The 22,504-nt window shown below is 56.1% G+C and overlaps 1 protein-coding gene across 31 annotated transcripts in view; it reads right to left on the bottom strand.

Annotated features, from left to right (window-relative positions):
• LOC104151998 (ubiquitin-associated protein 2) overlaps nt 1-22,504 on the bottom strand; it is a 243,845-nt gene that overhangs the window by 148,309 nt on the left and 73,032 nt on the right. For 17 of the 31 annotated variants that reach the window (XM_068926022.1, XM_068926030.1, XM_068926045.1 and 14 more), the window contains 3 exons: nt 21,901-22,096; nt 20,531-20,622; nt 19,596-19,646 (listed from right to left, as the gene is read on the bottom strand). In XM_068926022.1, the coding sequence (XP_068782123.1) occupies nt 19,596-19,646; nt 20,531-20,622; nt 21,901-22,096 (339 nt within the window). The remainder of the gene's footprint in view (nt 1-19,595; nt 19,647-20,530; nt 20,623-21,900; nt 22,097-22,504) is intronic. The other 14 variants (XR_011137548.1, XR_011137549.1, XM_068926046.1 and 11 more) reach the window with 1 other exon arrangement.

Genomic DNA, 22,504 nt, shown 5'->3' with positions numbered 1-22,504 from the left:
CGCAACCTGTCCTCTGCACCAGGCCGCACCACGCACCTCCCAACGTTCTCCCAAAATACAGCACGCGACAACGCTTCCAGAGCACCAAGACCACCGACGCACTCCCAGGAAAACAAAAACAACAGGCATCCTCAAAGCAAAAGCAACTCAACCAAGACCAGGACGCGGCATCAGGAAAACACGAGTTTGGGAGGTGGAGAAATTCAAACGCGCAAAGCGGGCACGGGACCACAACGGCAAGGCAAAAGGAAAACCCTCAAACACACCCTCAGCACAGCTGCCCCAAAGGCCGCGGCCACAGGCACTTTCATATCCCCCACGGAAACACAACAAGACAACACACAGCCTCCCCCAAACGGGCTGCCCCCAAAACATCAACAGCACCACCACGACAGACCCACAAGCGCACTCCCACAAACACCGCAAAAGCCACCACAGCCACAAACCAAAACGGAAAACGAGAGCAGGAAATTCTTCGCAACTAGAAAACGCCAAAGGGAAAGATGCGGCACCACATAAAGCCGGACGCACAGCACAGCCGCAAGCACAGCACTCGCCAACACGACCCACGCTCACGATCCTCCCGCACGGCGGCACCACCACCGGACAACCGGACACACCACCATGGCTGCGCCCGCAACCCGACACCCCTGCCTGCGGCACAGCACCCCGGTCCTCCTGCTCCTCCTGCCCGCTCTCAGCGCGGCCCTCAGATGCGCCAACCTTCGCACCCAACAGAGCACCTTCAACTGGGACAGCCTCCAGCTCCTCCACGCCATGGCTCCCAGCCCGCCTCAGCCCTGCACCCAACACGACCCACCTTTCCCCTTCCCCGACACCCTCCTGGCAATCCAGTCCCCACAACAAGCCACCGCCGCCATCCTCCGCGTCCTCCAGCACCTCTTCACCACTCTCAGCAACGAAAACACCCCCGCGCACTGGGACAGCCAAGCCCACCAACAGCTCCTCAACCAGCTCCACGACCAAATCCAACTCCTCCAGCAATGCCTCCCTCGCGCCGACGCGGATGTCAAAAGCCAAGGGCCCCGCAACGTCTGGCTCACCATCAACGGGTACTTCCGGCGCATCCAGGACTTCCTCCGCACAAACCACCACAGCCCCTGCGCCTGGGACAAAGTCGGCCTCGAAGCTCGCGCCTCCTTCCAGCGCATCCACAACCTCACCCGCACCCTGGCAGATTAGCCACAACGCCTCCTCACCGCAACCGCGCATCCACGCCCCCCTCACCCAATACCCGCACCCTCAACCAGGGACCCTCACTCCCACAACACCCGCCTCGCCTGCCCCCCCTCCCCCCACAACACCCGCACCAAGCCACCTCCGCCACCTCCTCCAGCACCACGCAGAGCCCAGCAGCACCACGACCGTGGCAACGGCCACGCTTCGGCACCCCACGCACCAACGTGCCCCTGCGCGCCCCACACCCACGGCTGCTCCCCAAAGGCACCCACCAACGGGGAACGCAGAGACCCCACGCACAGACCCAGGGACAACGCGAGCCACCCCACTACTTCGTGCCCACCAACGCATCTCGCCTGCTGCACTGCCGACTCCCCTCTCTCTCCGAGGCAACCAGCTGCTGCCAGCAACTTGCCGACGCCCTCACGCTGCCCCCGCCACCCCCCAACCCCCCAAAATACACCTATTTATTTAACTTATTCTATTTATTATGACAATTGTATTGCTCTATTTATTCCCCTATTTATTCAAGGCAAATAAAGACCTTTTGTAAAAACTTGGGTGTCGTGGGCCTCAAAGAATCATAGCGCGATCGTTCCAGTTGGAAGCCACCTCCAGGCCTCACCGAGCCCAACTCCCGCCTCCAGGCGGCTCTTCAGGACATCGGGGAGCTCACCGCCGTGTCCAGACGAGTCTCGGACATCTTCTGTACGGGGGCAGCCGCTCAGGCCATCCCACGCGCAAGACCTTGCGCTGGCCCTTCTGCAACTTCAGCAGCTTCCCGCCACACGGGTTACTTCTCCCGCCTCTCCAGGTCCGTCCCCCCCCCCCCCCAACCCCCCCCCCATCAGGAGCAGCCCTGCCCTCCGGCCCAATGACCGCTCCACTCCGACACCTCTCCGGCAGCCACAACTGTCCTCGGAGCGCAGCCTTCCCATCAACCACGGCGGCAACGCACGCATCAAACAGCTCTGGCGCCAACACCCACCCACCCACCCACCCGGCCCCCCCACCAGTTACTGCCTGCCAACAGCACGCTGCACCCCTGACCGCAGCTCTCCGGAGAGCCGCGTTCCCCTTCTCGTCACACCCCTCTCCACCCTAACCTAGGCAGAGCGCACCGAGCCGAGCTGCCGCTAGCCAAAAGAGGCCAGCCTCTGACAAAGGCCTTTCCAAAAATCGCCGCGTGCAACGTCCACTGCTCTACCCTGCTCAACACCGCCCACCACTCACCTCCTCATGCCCAGCTACCACCCCACTCACGCAGCATCTGCCCGTGGAAAACGCAGGCTCCCTCCTCCCGCTCACCTCCACGGCACTCAGCTCTTCAGAAACACCTGCCCAGACAAACCTCCTCCAGAAACAGCCCAGCTCACTGGCCTCAGTCTCACCCTCACCGGCCTCCACTTCCCTGCGTCCTCCCTCTTGCCCTTCTCCAACACAGTGGCGACCCCGCCCTTTTGCCACTCAGCAGCAACCTCCCCTGATGCACAGCACCTTGCAACAGCGAGGCACAGCGGCTACCCAAAAACGCCAAAACGCCTCCTGCAACACCCGCGGGCGCATCCCATGCGCTCACAGGCACTCCCGCATGCCCACGGGCCTTAAGGGACCCCTACCCTCTTTCTTCTCCTACCGTGGACACACCTTTGCTCCCACACGCTCTCCAAACGGCCTCACGCACCTGCGAGGCCCCGAGGACAAGCCTTACCAACAACAACTGGCACACAACAGGCACCCGGTACCTCAGCCTCTTCCCAATCCCTCCTCGCTACCCCCCCGGACCCAGGCAGACACTCGCCCACACTCTCCTTAGCCTCCCGGGGACTTACAGAAACCTTTCTCCTTCCAGCCCCACCTCACCTCTGCCTTGCCCGACTCCAGCCCTTCACACCCACCCTGACTCTCCATTCCCCCTCCCAAGCAGCCTCTCCTCTCTTCTCCTCTCCCTCCCACCACCTTCGCCGCTCTCCCCTCTTCCTTGGGCACCAGCCCCACGTTCACCCATGCTGCCTGCCCGCCTGCCACGCCTCCTCCAGCTGCCGCACGTTGCAAGAGACCATCCGGGGGCTCCCGGCACACACTCCTGGAACATTAGACAGCTCTCCGCGGCCCCGCGCCCTGCCAGGGCGCTTCCCCACCCCTCTGCATCAGCCAACACCCCTTTCAGCCGCTAGTCAGGCCGAAGGCTCCCACACACTAGCTCCCCATGGCGCTTCAACAGTCACCGCCAGGACCAGACTCTCCTCAACACGTGCCAGCAACCCCCACGACACCTGGCGCGCACCCCTATCGCCCTTCCGGCACCTACTCGGCTCCTCCAAGCCGACCGGGACGACCAGCGCCTCTCACTCGCCGGCTCTCTCCTCCTCCCCACGCGCAACAGCATCCGCCCCTCCCTCTCCTTCAGCAGCCCGCCTGCAGCACGCACCCGCTCCTCCACCGCCTCTCTTCTCTCCTCTCAGCCTCACCCCACAAACTCCTCCCTCCTGCCCCACCTGCCCACACCTCCACCCATTCAAGACTCTCCTTCACACACAGCGCTACCCCGCCTCCACCCCGGACCACGCCATCCTGCCTTCGCAGCCTCCCGCCCTCCGCTACCCCTCGCCAATCCGCCAGCCCGCCCTACCACCTCTCCGTGAGCCCAACCACGTCACACCTCTCCACCTCTGCACGGACCCCGCTCACTCGGCAACACACACGCACCACCACACGCAAAGGCACAAGGGGCAACGCCACATATTCTTCCCCAAGCAGCACAAACCACACGCGCACACACACCTCCCCATCCCCACCACCACCCGCAACCGTCGTGGGACTCAAGCACACCAAAACGGAGCACAGAGACCGTGGCATCTTCATCCACGCACACGCTCAAAGCTCAAGCGCGCGAGGCCGTGAGCCACCTCCTCTAACGCAACCTGTCCTCTGCACCAGGCCGCACCACGCACCTCCCAACGTTCTCCCAAAATACAGCACGCGACAACGCTTCCAGAGCACCAAGACCACCGACGCACTCCCAGGAAAACAAAAACAACAGGCATCCTCAAAGCAAAAGCAACTCAACCAAGACCAGGACGCGGCATCAGGAAAACACGAGTTTGGGAGGTGGAGAAATTCAAACGCGCAAAGCGGGCACGGGACCACAACGGCAAGGCAAAAGGAAAACCCTCAAACACACCCTCAGCACAGCTGCCCCAAAGGCCGCGGCCACAGGCACTTTCATATCCCCCACGGAAACACAACAAGACAACACACAGCCTCCCCCAAACGGGCTGCCCCCAAAACATCAACAGCACCACCACGACAGACCCACAAGCGCACTCCCACAAACACCGCAAAAGCCACCACAGCCACAAACCAAAACGGAAAACGAGAGCAGGAAATTCTTCGCAACTAGAAAACGCCAAAGGGAAAGATGCGGCACCACATAAAGCCGGACGCACAGCACAGCCGCAAGCACAGCACTCGCCAACACGACCCACGCTCACGATCCTCCCGCACGGCGGCACCACCACCGGACAACCGGACACACCACCATGGCTGCGCCCGCAACCCGACACCCCTGCCTGCGGCACAGCACCCCGGTCCTCCTGCTCCTCCTGCCCGCTCTCAGCGCGGCCCTCAGATGCGCCAACCTTCGCACCCAACAGAGCACCTTCAACTGGGACAGCCTCCAGCTCCTCCACGCCATGGCTCCCAGCCCGCCTCAGCCCTGCACCCAACACGACCCACCTTTCCCCTTCCCCGACACCCTCCTGGCAATCCAGTCCCCACAACAAGCCACCGCCGCCATCCTCCGCGTCCTCCAGCACCTCTTCACCACTCTCAGCAACGAAAACACCCCCGCGCACTGGGACAGCCAAGCCCACCAACAGCTCCTCAACCAGCTCCACGACCAAATCCAACTCCTCCAGCAATGCCTCCCTCGCGCCGACGCGGATGTCAAAAGCCAAGGGCCCCGCAACGCCTGGCTCACCATCAACGGGTACTTCCGGCGCATCCAGGACTTCCTCCGCACAAACCACCACAGCCCCTGCGCCTGGGACAAAGTCGGCCTCGAAGCTCGCGCCTCCTTCCAGCGCATCCACAACCTCACCCGCACCCTGGCAGATTAGCCACAACGCCTCCTCACCGCAACCGCGCATCCACGCCCCCCTCACCCAATACCCGCACCCTCACCCAGGGACCCTCACTCCCACAACACCCGCCTCGCCTGCCCCCCCTCCCCCCACAACACCCGCACCAAGCCACCTCCGCCACCTCCTCCAGCACCACGCAGAGCCCAGCAGCACCACGACCGTGGCAACGGCCACGCTTCGGCACCCCACGCACCAACGTGCCCCTGCGCGCCCCACACCCACGGCTGCTCCCCAAAGGCACCCACCAACGGGGAACGCAGAGACCCCACGCACAGACCCAGGGACAACGCGAGCCACCCCACTACTTCGTGCCCACCAACGCATCTCGCCTGCTGCACTGCCGACTCCCCTCTCTCTCCGAGGCAACCAGCTGCTGCCAGCAACTTGCCGACGCCCTCACGCTGCCCCCGCCACCCCCCAACCCCCCAAAATACACCTATTTATTTAACTTATTCTATTTATTATGACAATTGTATTGCTCTATTTATTCCCCTATTTATTCAAGGCAAATAAAGACCTTTTGTAAAAACTTGGGTGTCGTGGGCCTCAAAGAATCATAGCGCGATCGTTCCAGTTGGAAGCCACCTCCAGGCCTCACCGAGCCCAACTCCCGCCTCCAGGCGGCTCTTCAGGACATCGGGGAGCTCACCGCCGTGTCCAGACGAGTCTCGGACATCTTCTGTACGGGGGCAGCCGCTCAGGCCATCCCACGCGCAAGACCTTGCGCTGGCCCTTCTGCAACTTCAGCAGCTTCCCGCCACACGGGTTACTTCTCCCGCCTCTCCAGGTCCGTCCCCCCCCCCCCCGCCCCCCCCCCATCAGGAGCAGCCCTGCCCTCCGGCCCAATGACCGCTCCACTCCGACACCTCTCCGGCAGCCACAACTGTCCTCGGAGCGCAGCCTTCCCATCAACCACGGCGGCAACGCACGCATCAAACAGCTCTGGCGCCAACACCCACCCACCCACCCACCCGGCCCCCCCACCAGTTACTGCCTGCCAACAGCACGCTGCACCCCTGACCGCAGCTCTCCGGAGAGCCGCGTTCCCCTTCTCGTCACACCCCTCTCCGCCCTAACCTAGGCAGAGCGCACCGAGCCGAGCTGCCGCTAGCCAAAAGAGGCCAGCCTCTGACAAAGGCCTTTCCAAAAATCGCTGCGTGCAACGTCCACTGCTCTACCCTGCTCAACACCGCCCACCACTCACCTCCTCGTGCCCAGCTACCACCCCACTCACGCAGCATCTGCCCGTGGAAAACGCAGGCTCCCTCCTCCCGCTCACCTCCACGGCACTCAGCTCTTCAGAAACACCTGCCCAGACAAACCTCCTCCAGAAACAGCCCAGCCACTGGCCTCAGTCTCACCCTCACCGGCCTCCACTTCCCTGCGTCCTCCCTCTTGCCCTTCTCCAACACAGTGGCGACCCCGCCCTTTTGCCACTCAGCAGCAACCTCCCCTGATGCACAGCACCTTGCAACAGCGAGGCACAGCGGCTACCCAAAAACGCCAAAACGCCTCCTGCAACACCCGCGGGCGCATCCCATGCGCTCACAGGCACTCCCGCATGCCCACGGGCCTTAAGGGACCCCTACCCTCTTTCTTCTCCTACCGTGGACACACCTTTGCTCCCACACGCTCTCCAAACGGCCTCACGCACCTGCGAGGCCCCGAGGACAAGCCTTACCAACAACAACTGGCACACAACAGGCACCCGGTACCTCAGCCTCTTCCCAATCCCTCCTCGCTACCCCCCCGGACCCAGGCAGACACTCGCCCACACTCTCCTTAGCCTCCCGGGGACTTACAGAAACCTTTCTCCTTCCAGCCCCACCTCACCTCTGCCTTGCCCGACTCCAGCCCTTCACACCCACCCTGGCTCTCCATTCCCCCTCCCAAGCAGCCTCTCCTCTCTCCTCCTCTCCCTCCCACCACCTTCGCCGCTCTCCCCTCTTCCTTGGGCACCAGCCCCACGTTCACCCATGCTGCCTGCCCGCCTGCCACGCCTCCTCCAGCTGCCGCACGTTGCAAGAGACCATCCGGGGGCTCCCGGCACACACTCCTGGAACATTAGACAGCTCTCCGCGGCCCCGCGCCCTGCCAGGGCGCTTCCCCACCCCTCTGCATCAGCCAACACCCCTTTCAGCCGCTAGTCAGGCCGAAGGCTCCCACACACTAGCTCCCCATGGCGCTTCAACAGTCACCGCCAGGACCAGACTCTCCTCAACACGTGCCAGCAACCCCCACGACACCTGGCGCGCACCCCTATCGCCCTTCCGGCACCTACTCGGCTCCTCCAAGCCGACCGGGACGACCAGCGCCTCTCACTCGCCGGCTCTCTCCTCCTCCCCACGCGCAACAGCATCCGCCCCTCCCTCTCCTTCAGCAGCCCGCCTGCAGCACGCACCCGCTCCTCCACCGCCTCTCTTCTCTCCTCTCAGCCTCACCCCACAAACTCCTCCCTCCTGCCCCACCTGCCCACACCTCCACCCATTCAAGACTCTCCTTCACACACAGCGCTACCCCGCCTCCACCCCGGACCACGCCATCCTGCCTTCGCAGCCTCCCGCCCTCCGCTACCCCTCGCCAATCTGCCAGCCCGCCCTACCACCTCTCCGTGAGCCCAACCACGTCACACCTCTCCACCTCTGCACGGACCCCGCTCACTCGGCAACACACACGCACCACCACACGCAAAGGCACAAGGGGCAACGCCACATATTCTTCCCCAAGCAGCACAAACCACACGCGCACACACACCTCCCCATCCCCACCACCACCCGCAACCGTCGTGGGACTCAAGCACACCAAAACGGAGCACAGAGACCGTGGCATCTTCATCCACGCACACGCTCAAAGCTCAAGCGCGCGAGGCCGTGAGCCACCTCCTCTAACGCAACCTGTCCTCTGCACCAGGCCGCACCACGCACCTCCCAACGTTCTCCCAAAATACAGCACGCGACAACGCTTCCAGAGCACCAAGACCACCGACGCACTCCCAGGAAAACAAAAACAACAGGCATCCTCAAAGCAAAAGCAACTCAACCAAGACCAGGACGCGGCATCAGGAAAACACGAGTTTGGGAGGTGGAGAAATTCAAACGCGCAAAGCGGGCACGGGACCACAACGGCAAGGCAAAAGGAAAACCCTCAAACACACCCTCAGCACAGCTGCCCCAAAGGCCGCGGCCACAGGCACTTTCATATCCCCCACGGAAACACAACAAGACAACACACAGCCTCCCCCAAACGGGCTGCCCCCAAAACATCAACAGCACCACCACGACAGACCCACAAGCGCACTCCCACAAACACCGCAAAAGCCACCACAGCCACAAACCAAAACGGAAAACGAGAGCAGGAAATTCTTCGCAACTAGAAAACGCCAAAGGGAAAGATGCGGCACCACATAAAGCCGGACGCACAGCACAGCCGCAAGCACAGCACTCGCCAACACGACCCACGCTCACGATCCTCCCGCACGGCGGCACCACCACCGGACAACCGGACACACCACCATGGCTGCGCCCGCAACCCGACACCCCTGCCTGCGGCACAGCACCCCGGTCCTCCTGCTCCTCCTGCCCGCTCTCAGCGCGGCCCTCAGATGCGCCAACCTTCGCACCCAACAGAGCACCTTCAACTGGGACAGCCTCCAGCTCCTCCACGCCATGGCTCCCAGCCCGCCTCAGCCCTGCACCCAACACGACCCACCTTTCCCCTTCCCCGACACCCTCCTGGCAATCCAGTCCCCACAACAAGCCACCGCCGCCATCCTCCGCGTCCTCCAGCACCTCTTCACCACTCTCAGCAACGAAAACACCCCCGCGCACTGGGACAGCCAAGCCCACCAACAGCTCCTCAACCAGCTCCACGACCAAATCCAACTCCTCCAGCAATGCCTCCCTCGCGCCGACGCGGATGTCAAAAGCCAAGGGCCCCGCAACGTCTGGCTCACCATCAACGGGTACTTCCGGCGCATCCAGGACTTCCTCCGCACAAACCACCACAGCCCCTGCGCCTGGGACAAAGTCGGCCTCGAAGCTCGCGCCTCCTTCCAGCGCATCCACAACCTCACCCGCACCCTGGCAGATTAGCCACAACGCCTCCTCACCGCAACCGCGCATCCACGCCCCCCTCACCCAATACCCGCACCCTCAACCAGGGACCCTCACTCCCACAACACCCGCCTCGCCTGCCCCCCCTCCCCCCACAACACCCGCACCAAGCCACCTCCGCCACCTCCTCCAGCACCACGCAGAGCCCAGCAGCACCACGACCGTGGCAACGGCCACGCTTCGGCACCCCACGCACCAACGTGCCCCTGCGCGCCCCACACCCACGGCTGCTCCCCAAAGGCACCCACCAACGGGGAACGCAGAGACCCCACGCACAGACCCAGGGACAACGCGAGCCACCCCACTACTTCGTGCCCACCAACGCATCTCGCCTGCTGCACTGCCGACTCCCCTCTCTCTCCGAGGCAACCAGCTGCTGCCAGCAACTTGCCGACGCCCTCACGCTGCCCCCGCCACCCCCCAACCCCCCAAAATACACCTATTTATTTAACTTATTCTATTTATTATGACAATTGTATTGCTCTATTTATTCCCCTATTTATTCAAGGCAAATAAAGACCTTTTGTAAAAACTTGGGTGTCGTGGGCCTCAAAGAATCATAGCGCGATCGTTCCAGTTGGAAGCCACCTCCAGGCCTCACCGAGCCCAACTCCCGCCTCCAGGCGGCTCTTCAGGACATCGGGGAGCTCACCGCCGTGTCCAGACGAGTCTCGGACATCTTCTGTACGGGGGCAGCCGCTCAGGCCATCCCACGCGCAAGACCTTGCGCTGGCCCTTCTGCAACTTCAGCAGCTTCCCGCCACACGGGTTACTTCTCCCGCCTCTCCAGGTCCGTCCCCCCCCCCCCCCAACCCCCCCCCCATCAGGAGCAGCCCTGCCCTCCGGCCCAATGACCGCTCCACTCCGACACCTCTCCGGCAGCCACAACTGTCCTCGGAGCGCAGCCTTCCCATCAACCACGGCGGCAACGCACGCATCAAACAGCTCTGGCGCCAACACCCACCCACCCACCCACCCGGCCCCCCCACCAGTTACTGCCTGCCAACAGCACGCTGCACCCCTGACCGCAGCTCTCCGGAGAGCCGCGTTCCCCTTCTCGTCACACCCCTCTCCACCCTAACCTAGGCAGAGCGCACCGAGCCGAGCTGCCGCTAGCCAAAAGAGGCCAGCCTCTGACAAAGGCCTTTCCAAAAATCGCCGCGTGCAACGTCCACTGCTCTACCCTGCTCAACACCGCCCACCACTCACCTCCTCATGCCCAGCTACCACCCCACTCACGCAGCATCTGCCCGTGGAAAACGCAGGCTCCCTCCTCCCGCTCACCTCCACGGCACTCAGCTCTTCAGAAACACCTGCCCAGACAAACCTCCTCCAGAAACAGCCCAGCTCACTGGCCTCAGTCTCACCCTCACCGGCCTCCACTTCCCTGCGTCCTCCCTCTTGCCCTTCTCCAACACAGTGGCGACCCCGCCCTTTTGCCACTCAGCAGCAACCTCCCCTGATGCACAGCACCTTGCAACAGCGAGGCACAGCGGCTACCCAAAAACGCCAAAACGCCTCCTGCAACACCCGCGGGCGCATCCCATGCGCTCACAGGCACTCCCGCATGCCCACGGGCCTTAAGGGACCCCTACCCTCTTTCTTCTCCTACCGTGGACACACCTTTGCTCCCACACGCTCTCCAAACGGCCTCACGCACCTGCGAGGCCCCGAGGACAAGCCTTACCAACAACAACTGGCACACAACAGGCACCCGGTACCTCAGCCTCTTCCCAATCCCTCCTCGCTACCCCCCCGGACCCAGGCAGACACTCGCCCACACTCTCCTTAGCCTCCCGGGGACTTACAGAAACCTTTCTCCTTCCAGCCCCACCTCACCTCTGCCTTGCCCGACTCCAGCCCTTCACACCCACCCTGACTCTCCATTCCCCCTCCCAAGCAGCCTCTCCTCTCTTCTCCTCTCCCTCCCACCACCTTCGCCGCTCTCCCCTCTTCCTTGGGCACCAGCCCCACGTTCACCCATGCTGCCTGCCCGCCTGCCACGCCTCCTCCAGCTGCCGCACGTTGCAAGAGACCATCCGGGGGCTCCCGGCACACACTCCTGGAACATTAGACAGCTCTCCGCGGCCCCGCGCCCTGCCAGGGCGCTTCCCCACCCCTCTGCATCAGCCAACACCCCTTTCAGCCGCTAGTCAGGCCGAAGGCTCCCACACACTAGCTCCCCATGGCGCTTCAACAGTCACCGCCAGGACCAGACTCTCCTCAACACGTGCCAGCAACCCCCACGACACCTGGCGCGCACCCCTATCGCCCTTCCGGCACCTACTCGGCTCCTCCAAGCCGACCGGGACGACCAGCGCCTCTCACTCGCCGGCTCTCTCCTCCTCCCCACGCGCAACAGCATCCGCCCCTCCCTCTCCTTCAGCAGCCCGCCTGCAGCACGCACCCGCTCCTCCACCGCCTCTCTTCTCTCCTCTCAGCCTCACCCCACAAACTCCTCCCTCCTGCCCCACCTGCCCACACCTCCACCCATTCAAGACTCTCCTTCACACACAGCGCTACCCCGCCTCCACCCCGGACCACGCCATCCTGCCTTCGCAGCCTCCCGCCCTCCGCTACCCCTCGCCAATCCGCCAGCCCGCCCTACCACCTCTCCGTGAGCCCAACCACGTCACACCTCTCCACCTCTGCACGGACCCCGCTCACTCGGCAACACACACGCACCACCACACGCAAAGGCACAAGGGGCAACGCCACATATTCTTCCCCAAGCAGCACAAACCACACGCGCACACACACCTCCCCATCCCCACCACCACCCGCAACCGTCGTGGGACTCAAGCACACCAAAACGGAGCACAGAGACCGTGGCATCTTCATCCACGCACACGCTCAAAGCTCAAGCGCGCGAGGCCGTGAGCCACCTCCTCTAACGCAACCTGTCCTCTGCACCAGGCCGCACCACGCACCTCCCAACGTTCTCCCAAAATACAGCACGCGACAACGCTTCCAGAGCACCAAGACCACCGACGCACTCCCAGGAAAACAAAAACAACAGGCATCCTCAAAGCAAAAGCAACTCAACCAAGACCAGGACGCGGCATCAGGAAAACACGAGTTTGGGAGGTGGAGAAATTCAAACGCGCAAAGCGGGCACGGGACCACAACGGCAAGGCAAAAGGAAAACCCTCAAACACACCCTCAGCACAGCTGCCCCAAAGGCCGCGGCCACAGGCACTTTCATATCCCCCACGGAAACACAACAAGACAACACACAGCCTCCCCCAAACGGGCTGCCCCCAAAACATCAACAGCACCACCACGACAGACCCACAAGCGCACTCCCACAAACACCGCAAAAGCCACCACAGCCACAAACCAAAACGGAAAACGAGAGCAGGAAATTCTTCGCAACTAGAAAACGCCAAAGGGAAAGATGCGGCACCACATAAAGCCGGACGCACAGCACAGCCGCAAGCACAGCACTCGCCAACACGACCCACGCTCACGATCCTCCCGCACGGCGGCACCACCACCGGACAACCGGACACACCACCATGGCTGCGCCCGCAACCCGACACCCCTGCCTGCGGCACAGCACCCCGGTCCTCCTGCTCCTCCTGCCCGCTCTCAGCGCGGCCCTCAGATGCGCCAACCTTCGCACCCAACAGAGCACCTTCAACTGGGACAGCCTCCAGCTCCTCCACGCCATGGCTCCCAGCCCGCCTCAGCCCTGCACCCAACACGACCCACCTTTCCCCTTCCCCGACACCCTCCTGGCAATCCAGTCCCCACAACAAGCCACCGCCGCCATCCTCCGCGTCCTCCAGCACCTCTTCACCACTCTCAGCAACGAAAACACCCCCGCGCACTGGGACAGCCAAGCCCACCAACAGCTCCTCAACCAGCTCCACGACCAAATCCAACTCCTCCAGCAATGCCTCCCTCGCGCCGACGCGGATGTCAAAAGCCAAGGGCCCCGCAACGCCTGGCTCACCATCAACGGGTACTTCCGGCGCATCCAGGACTTCCTCCGCACAAACCACCACAGCCCCTGCGCCTGGGACAAAGTCGGCCTCGAAGCTCGCGCCTCCTTCCAGCGCATCCACAACCTCACCCGCACCCTGGCAGATTAGCCACAACGCCTCCTCACCGCAACCGCGCATCCACGCCCCCCTCACCCAATACCCGCACCCTCAACCAGGGACCCTCACTCCCACAACACCCGCCTCGCCTGCCCCCCCTCCCCCCACAACACCCGCACCAAGCCACCTCCGCCACCTCCTCCAGCACCACGCAGAGCCCAGCAGCACCACGACCGTGGCAACGGCCACGCTTCGGCACCCCACGCACCAACGTGCCCCTGCGCGCCCCACACCCACGGCTGCTCCCCAAAGGCACCCACCAACGGGGAACGCAGAGACCCCACGCACAGACCCAGGGACAACGCGAGCCACCCCACTACTTCGTGCCCACCAACGCATCTCGCCTGCTGCACTGCCGACTCCCCTCTCTCTCCGAGGCAACCAGCTGCTGCCAGCAACTTGCCGACGCCCTCACGCTGCCCCCGCCACCCCCCAACCCCCCAAAATACACCTATTTATTTAACTTATTCTATTTATTATGACAATTGTATTGCTCTATTTATTCCCCTATTTATTCAAGGCAAATAAAGACCTTTTGTAAAAACTTGGGTGTCGTGGGCCTCAAAGAATCATAGCGCGATCGTTCCAGTTGGAAGCCACCTCCAGGCCTCACCGAGCCCAACTCCCGCCTCCAGGCGGCTCTTCAGGACATCGGGGAGCTCACCGCCGTGTCCAGACGAGTCTCGGACATCTTCTGTACGGGGGCAGCCGCTCAGGCCATCCCACGCGCAAGACCTTGCGCTGGCCCTTCTGCAACTTCAGCAGCTTCCCGCCACACGGGTTACTTCTCCCGCCTCTCCAGGTCCGCTCCCCCCCCCCAACCCCCATCAGCATCAGGGGCGCTCAGCCCCCATCAGGAGCAGCCCTGCCCTCCGGCCCAATGACCGCTCCACTCCGACACCTCTCCGGCAGCCACAACTGTCCTCGGAGCGCAGCCTTCCCATCAACCACGGCGGCAATGCACGCATCAAACAGCTCTGGTGCCAACACCCACCCACCCGGCCCCCCCACCAGTTACTGCCTGCCAACAGCACGCTGCACCCCTGACCGCAGCTCTCCGGAGAGCCGCGTTCCCCTTCTCGTCACACCCCTCTCCGCCCTAACCTAGGCAGAGCGCACCGAGCCGAGCTGCCGCTAGCCAAAAGAGGCCAGCCTCTGACAAAGGCCTTTCCAAAAATCGCCGCGTGCAACGTCCACTGCTCTAGCCCTGCTCAACACCGCCCACCACTCACCTCCTCATGCCCAGCTACCACCCCACTCACGCAGCATCTGCCCGTGGAAAACGCAGGCTCCCTCCTCCCGCTCACCTCCACGGCACTCAGCTCTTCAGAAACACCTGCCCAGACAAACCTCCTCCAGAAACAGCCCAGCCACTGGCCTCAGTCTCACCCTCACCGGCCTCCACTTCCCTGCGTCCTCCCTCTTGCCCTTCTCCAACACAGTGGCGACCCCGCCCTTTTGCCACTCAGCAGCAACCTCCCCTGATGCACAGCACCTTGCAACAGCGAGGCACAGCGGCTACCCAAAAACGCCAAAACGCCTCCTGCAACACCCGCGGGCGCATCCCATGCGCTCACAGGCACTCCCGCATGCCCACGGGCCTTAAGGGACCCCTACCCTCTTTCTTCTCCTACCGTGGACACACCTTTGCTCCCACACGCTCTCCAAACGGCCTCACGCACCTGCAAGGCCCCGAGGACAAGCCTTACCAACAACAACTGGCACACAACAGGCACCCGGTACCTCAGCCTCTTCCCAATCCCTCCTCGCTACCCCCCCGGACCCAGGCAGACACTCGCCCACACTCTCCTTAGCCTCCCGGGGACTTACAGAAACCTTTCTCCTTCCAGCCCCACCTCACCTCTGCCTTGCCCGACTCCAGCCCTTCACACCCACCCTGGCTCTCCATTCCCCCTCCCAAGCAGCCTCTCCCTCTCTTCTCCTCTCCCTCCCACCACCTTCGCCGCTCTCCCCTCTTCCTTGGGCACCAGCCCCACGTTCACCCATGCTGCCTGCCCGCCTGCCACGCCTCCTCCAGCTGCTGCACGTTGCAAGAGACCATCCGGGGGCTCCCGGCACACACTCCTGGAACATTAGACAGCCCACAGACTGGAACTAGTCTGTCTCCCACAGACACCGTAGCACAGGTAGCTCAATTCCTCTTGTGAGACATAGGCAGGAGAAACACCAGATGTTGACAAAGACATGATTACATTCTCTTCCTGAACACAGAAAGCTTGTACTTGGCCTGCCTGAACTTTCATAAATTCACTTTGGAGGTATACTGTCCCATCAACCAGCCTCTCTTCTTCATTGCTTTTGTATTTCCAGAAGTCCTTTCCTTCCTGGCAGGATCTAAAACCAACAGCACCCAGATTCCCACTTCATCTCCTCGACTGCCCTCTTTCAGTGTAAATAATGCGCAAAACCTACAACCACCTCCTTGGCACAAACCCTTCTAACAACCTCCACAGAAGAGTGGGGGCCAAGCAGGTGATCATAAACATGCTCCTGGCTGCCAACAGCTCCAGCCAGATGCCAAGATGTACCAAGCAGGAGGTACACCCAACTTTTAAGCCTCCCCCAAGGAATGCGGCACCAGGCACCCACCCACCCTGACTGCAGCACAGTAAAGGCCACAGCTCTCACACCTCCAGCCCCTCGTGCTCACATACACTCCACAGGCTGCAGACCTCAGGCCACAGCTCATATCTTTGCTCCCACATTTTACCTCTTCTACCTCCACTTGCTGAGGAGGCAACCCTTCCCCATGGTCCAAGGCTCATCCCCTTGTCTAACAAATTCTTCCTAACATGTTTCATATATTCCTCTTTTCAGTAAAGATATCATCACTTCTCTGGTTTTGTGGAGAAAAAGTCTGGTGTAGAACCAAGAATCTACTCCTAATATTTTTTTGGAATATTGGCGCATCATAATTGTTATCGTTTGTAGTTTGTGTGTTGTTTAATCTTAACCCAAGTATGTACTTTGTTCTGTTTGCTTTCCGTTTCCTGTTTCCCTACCCCATGTTCATCAAGGTAGACATTTTTTCCATGCGTTTAAGTTGTAGGTGGGGGGGGGGATGCCAACTTTAATACCAATATTCTCATTTCCCTAATTCATCATGGAATCTCTTATTTGTTTTTAATAATTTCGTCTCAATTTATCTAACTCTGATGTATTTTTTCCGCCATCCATTACTTTTCCGGAACTGATATCAAGTTGCCATGTCTTCATTTAGCCAGGTCTTTCCTTTTATTTCAACATGGAGTAATCTGCTCTCTCTGGAACTTTTCCAGGTTTCAGAACTTTTGCTAGGAAAAAAGACACCCCCAAGAAGTTTTCAGTAATGCTTTTTCATCACTTATTTCCAAGTCTTTGCATCCCAGTCATACGGGACCCCGATTTAAGATCATCTACCAAATATACCGAGAAAAACAGAATGGCTAGTTTTTCATTTTTATCTTGTAATATAGACATGAAGCTTCTTCTTCTGAAGTAAAACATTATTTCTTTCACAGCTTGGTTTTTCCCATTGCATGAAATATTTCCTCTTTTTATCATTACCTAACGCTTGCATTTTTAGTCTCAGTTTTTACTTCTTCTGGCCGTAAATGCTTGCCCTGTTATTTTCTTCAGCTGTTTTCTGTGATTTCTAGCTTCTGAATTATGTCCACTATTAACAGTATTTCTCAACTTTCTTTTCTTTTTAAATGCATTTCAACAGCTGTTTCCACTTTGGATCAGAAAAAGATTTCAGTTTAACATTAATTCATTATCAGTTATCAACTACATTTTTAATTTTAACTTTTTCTTTTAACTTTAAGAGTTGACCTGAGATACATCATTTCTTCTAATTTGATCATTTCTTTTAACTTGATGAGTTTTAACCTTACCTACATCATTATTTTTGCCTATTCGTCCTTTGATTTTTAGTCCACAGAATAATTCCTCTCTTTCAGACGAGGTTAAACAGAGAATTCCTACTTGGTGCCTATCACATCTGAATTCAGAAACTATTATAATATTTTTCAATTCCAGCAAGATTCAGCATTGATGTATGATAACTGCAGCCTGACTGACTGACTTGGTATTTCTCAATAACGATGCAGCAATAACGGTGCATCTTAGAGGGAAGAGTCAAGGAACACTACTAGAACGCTTGTACAATTTAGCATCCTGTAGATAAATAAAATCAAGAATGGCATACTCTGCTTCATTGAATGCTGCTTTATTATTTTTCCACAATCATTCAAATTTGAGCTCCCAGAGAGTTTAGAATAAGTAAAGCCAATTATAAGACTACAGGCTACCATTTCCATGTACCTGCTCTTCTTTTTATTATTTTATTAATTGACTATAGTGAATTTAATATTCCAAGAAAGTAAATCTCCTTAGCAAGTTTTAGGAATATCATACACGTGTTTAAATATGAATCCTTCCATTTTATCTTGTTTACTCTTAACTCTTGGGCCTGAGCGGCTAGAAAAAATAAATTTGTTAATTGCCTATGTGCTTTGCCATATTAAATTCAGATTAAGAGTTACCCATTTGTTTTTTACTCCATTTATTGTCATCACCTGCAAATAACCTCCATAACTACCAACTCCTGCACCCTTAGAATCAAACTTCCCCACCCAAGTAGCATGATCTGCTGGCATGGTCCCATGGGACAGCTAGAGGTACAAAGCTCTCCTGCCCAGAATTCAAATAACAGATGCAAAACGTACCCTGATAAAAGCTGAGCAGCCCTGCCAGAATACGCTTCATCTCCTACCAACGTAACCATAAACCTGCCTTCCCAAGGACACTCCAACACTTCACATCTCACTCTAGCCTTAAACCCTTTAGCCAGTGGCACACTTCCCAAATCTTCTGCATCTCTGGGTCATGCAGGATGCCCTAGAAAACATTCCCCTCCTAAGTTGTCTGAACCCATCTGTCCCTTGTGGTGCTATGCTGTGGTACCACACCATGTCCACCAGGAGTTATCTGTTCACCGCCTTCAGAAGCCTGTCCACCCTGAAAGCTGCATCATCTCTCCTGGCCCCGGAAGAGCTACCACTATGTTATTACTTATCAACCTCTCTGAAAGACAATTCCATTCATTCTAGTAGATAATTCTTCCAATAATTATGCCTCAGCAGGTTAAAATCTTCACAGATGTGCTCTCTCTTCCCTCTCACCCCCAATCCTTTTTTCCTCCTCTTCCCCAGGATGAGATAGGATTTTATCTGGGGCATCCCTCTATTCCATTTGACTCTGAATCTTTGGCTGCCCTTCAGATTCCACATGGATGACCTGCTACTGACTTGAGTCTTTGACTGCAACATCCATTCAGTGCTACCTCTCTCCAGATTGCCGCCTTATAGTTCCACTTCTGCCCCTGTCAACATAGGGCAACGCACAGTCCTCCTACTTTTCTCAGGTATACACCACCAAACTTTCCAAGTTCCTTACTCCAGTTTTCTGGAAACAAAATCCTAACCTTTCTGGTAACTAGGCTGAGACTCTTTCTGAATCTACTTAGGAGCTCAGCTTCTCTCACATGCAATTCATATTCGGGATTCAGGCAAGGAAGAAAACTTAGTACACTCTTCCCCTGTAGCTCATCTACTGATGCATTTTTGTCATGATGCATATGGAAAGGTAATCTCCAAAACCTGTCAGATGCACTTGCTGGCTGCCAATTTGCATACTAGGCCTTGCTGTTCAACCCTACTCCTTGCAAAGAGGAAGAGCCCACACTCAGATTTCAGAGAGGTTTGAAAAGATTTCATATTGCTGCGACAATCCAGATAAAAATTTCTCCACTCAACAGCGGAAAGTGCGTTTTTACTTCTGTTTACAGAATTTGCAGGATGGAAAAATGCAGGTGGCAACAATCATTCTTCTTAAATTTACACCACCTAGAGAAACCCTGTGGATATTCAGCCAAACAGAATATACAGTCATTGTCAAATTTGTGCTGCACAGAGGGCCAACTCTGAAGATATCTTGTTTAAAATGAAAAAGCCAAATTATTTACTTACCATTGGCAGCCTGGATTGAAGCATCTGGAGATCATCATAACCATAAATCTGCTTAAAGACAGATAAAAATACAACATCATTATAACACTTTTCTTTAACAATGACTAATTTGGGGCTTTAAACTGAGCTTGATCTAGGTCCAGCCTATTTTGAAGATGCAAAGCTGTATGTCACATTGTACTATCATGGTGCAGCATAGCATTTTAAGGCTAGTATAGCTAAGCTTAAAATGGCTTGTCACCCTAATTCCGTTTTTCAGTGACAGCAGTCCTTTGAACAGCGTTTAACTGTCCAGTCTTCAATATTGTTTTCACAGATGTGTCATTCACCAACTAGTGAAAAACGTACAGGGCATTCAGATCTGGGAGTCAATGCAACAACACTCTAATGCAATCAGTGCTTCCAAGAACATAATGATTTAAGATTTAGTAAGAAGGCCACAAAGCAGTCCACAGTTATCTCTCACATTAAGTGTGATACATAAAGAAAAACATTAGAATAAAGCTTCTGATTCAGAAAACAGGAGAATAAAAAGATATTGAACCTGGTCAGACATCAAGAAACCATGCAGTATTTCAAAATAGACAGACAAGATACACAGCATGTTTCAAGCACTACTACAATAAATCTATTCCAGTAAGACAAACCTGAACGATTCTAATTTGACTGAAAGGGCCTAAAATCTGATTCCGTTGAAAACCATAGCAAAACATACGTTCAACTTCAACAGCAGCCAAATCAGGTCTGTTTTGAAATTTTCTGTCAACTGTAAACCCCCACTGAGCATGGCACACATACTCTTCAGCACCTGGAACACAGATTCCAGATGCAACATGTGCCAACATAAACACCTTGGCACAGAGAGCAGCAGGTCTGGAGGGCCTACTTCCCGCAAGGGTTAAGTAATTGAGGACAAGTACAATTAAATTGCTTACTGGGTAGGCAGGTAGAAGTCCTCCAGGTCCCACAATATACTGGTTATGCAACAACGGCGGTACACCTTGGGGCAGGTTTGGGGGAGCTTTGCCTGTAGAACCAAAACATAGACGCTTTAAGAAGCCTTTAAGGGAAGAGGGAAAAAGAAAGAAAAAAAAAAAGAAAGAAAAAAAAGGCTTCAGCCTTGAGACAACAGAGCTCATGGGCCCTGACAGCTGCATGATTTATCATAGCTTCTAAAGAGCAGAGGCGCATAAAAGAATTTAGTGCTAATTAATGAAAACGCTCAAAACAGCCTGAGGAGTTTAACCATACCTGAAGTAAGTGAAAGCACCGATTACTTTAGACTGAACATAACAGTCCTATCAGAGAATAGTCTGATTTTGTAGTTTACTTCATCTGAGAGGATTACAAGAATTACAGGAACTTCTCCTTTCCTTGGTCCTCTCTTGAAGGTAAAATTTAGATACTGTTCTCAATCTACGACAGCAAACTCTCTGCTCTCATTTTCTGCTCTGTGCAAACATTCCTCCCTGGTCCCCAGCACTAGAAAGCACTAAATGTTGTCAGCATACTTTCTGCGGATGATTTATTGCAGCCAGGAAAAACAAAGAAAATAAAGACAGTTTCAATTGCGTCCACGAAGCAGTGCACTTTGTCTGGCCAGTCATCAGATGCTTCATTTACAAAATGTGGGAAGGGGAAAAGAGGAAATCCTTGTGCATATAAGTTTGATCTTAATATTTATATCATTTACTTTCCCCTACAGGATTTTCTTTTAGCAGTTTAAGTTGATGAGAGAAACAATAGGGAAATTTAGCATTGTTTCCAGTTCAGCGCAAGAAGCTTCACCACCTTCTTTCTCTGTGGATATCCTTTTCAAAAGTGGTATTTGCTGTGGCTTGACCCAGACATCAGATACCTTTTCCACTTCTGTAAATGTGGCACTAAGGACGTGACAATGATAATGAGGACACTGCAGTGTATTTTGACACTGCCAGATGAATTCAAGTCACAGAGAAGACTTGAAATTAAAGGTGATGTGAACTCACACCAAGAGCTGATGACAACCTAGAATACAAACTGGACAAATCTACTAGTCTCAAACTTACAAAGTCAGAGTTGCTCTGCTGTCTATTTATAAGGCTCTTTAGAGACGGATTGTGCTATATAAACGGTACATAACACCCTAACAAATACTTCAAATGCACAAAAGTAGGCAACTTTATTTTATAAGCCAGCAAATAAAGCATGCTGAAAATGCTAGTCAAGCCTGGATTTCTTAGCAAAGTTACTGCTTGTGAGATGCTCAACTGACAGCCCTGCAGATTGGAATCCCCTATCCACGTGATCTGTTAATATTGCGAACCTGAAGACACTAAGGGAGCTGCCCGTGTAGTAGCAGCTGGTATAGACACACTGGTAACACTCAGGCCAAGGCTGTTTGTAGTGTTCATACTGCTTGCCATGCTGACAACCGAGGAGGTGGTGCTAGTGGCTGAGGTTGAAGCAGCTGAAAAGGTTGTTGAGGGCTGGAGCGAAGTTGTGTTCTCAACACTAGTGTGCTAGAAAGGAGACAAAAAGAACGAGGATCACAGAACAAATAAACCACGGTGGAAGATGCTGGGAAAAAACAACCAACCTTTTAAATAACAGCAGCACATGCAAGAGAATGTGCAATATTATATGCATTATCTACATACCAAGCAAGCAACTAAGTTGCATGCTTGCAATTTTTTCTCTTTAAATGTTCAAAAAAACCTATTTCTGAGAGTTAAATTCAAACAGCTATATCTATCACAAAATTATATCACAGTAACTCAAATGTCCCTCTATTGCATTATTTCTTACCTTTTGATTGCATATTCTTTTAAGCTAGTACTTGTTATTTAAAATAAACTCCTATGTTCTTCCAAAGGACAGTATTTGTTTCAGGAAGAAAACAAAACACCACTATCACAATTTCCTCAGGA

The sequence above is a fragment of the Struthio camelus genome, chromosome W, assembly GCF_040807025.1.
Source record: "Struthio camelus isolate bStrCam1 chromosome W, bStrCam1.hap1, whole genome shotgun sequence".
In the NCBI taxonomy this organism is placed as follows: domain Eukaryota; kingdom Metazoa; phylum Chordata; class Aves; order Struthioniformes; family Struthionidae; genus Struthio; species Struthio camelus.
Note: the sequence above shows the minus strand (reverse complement) of the source record. Positions and strands in the feature narration are given on the sequence as shown.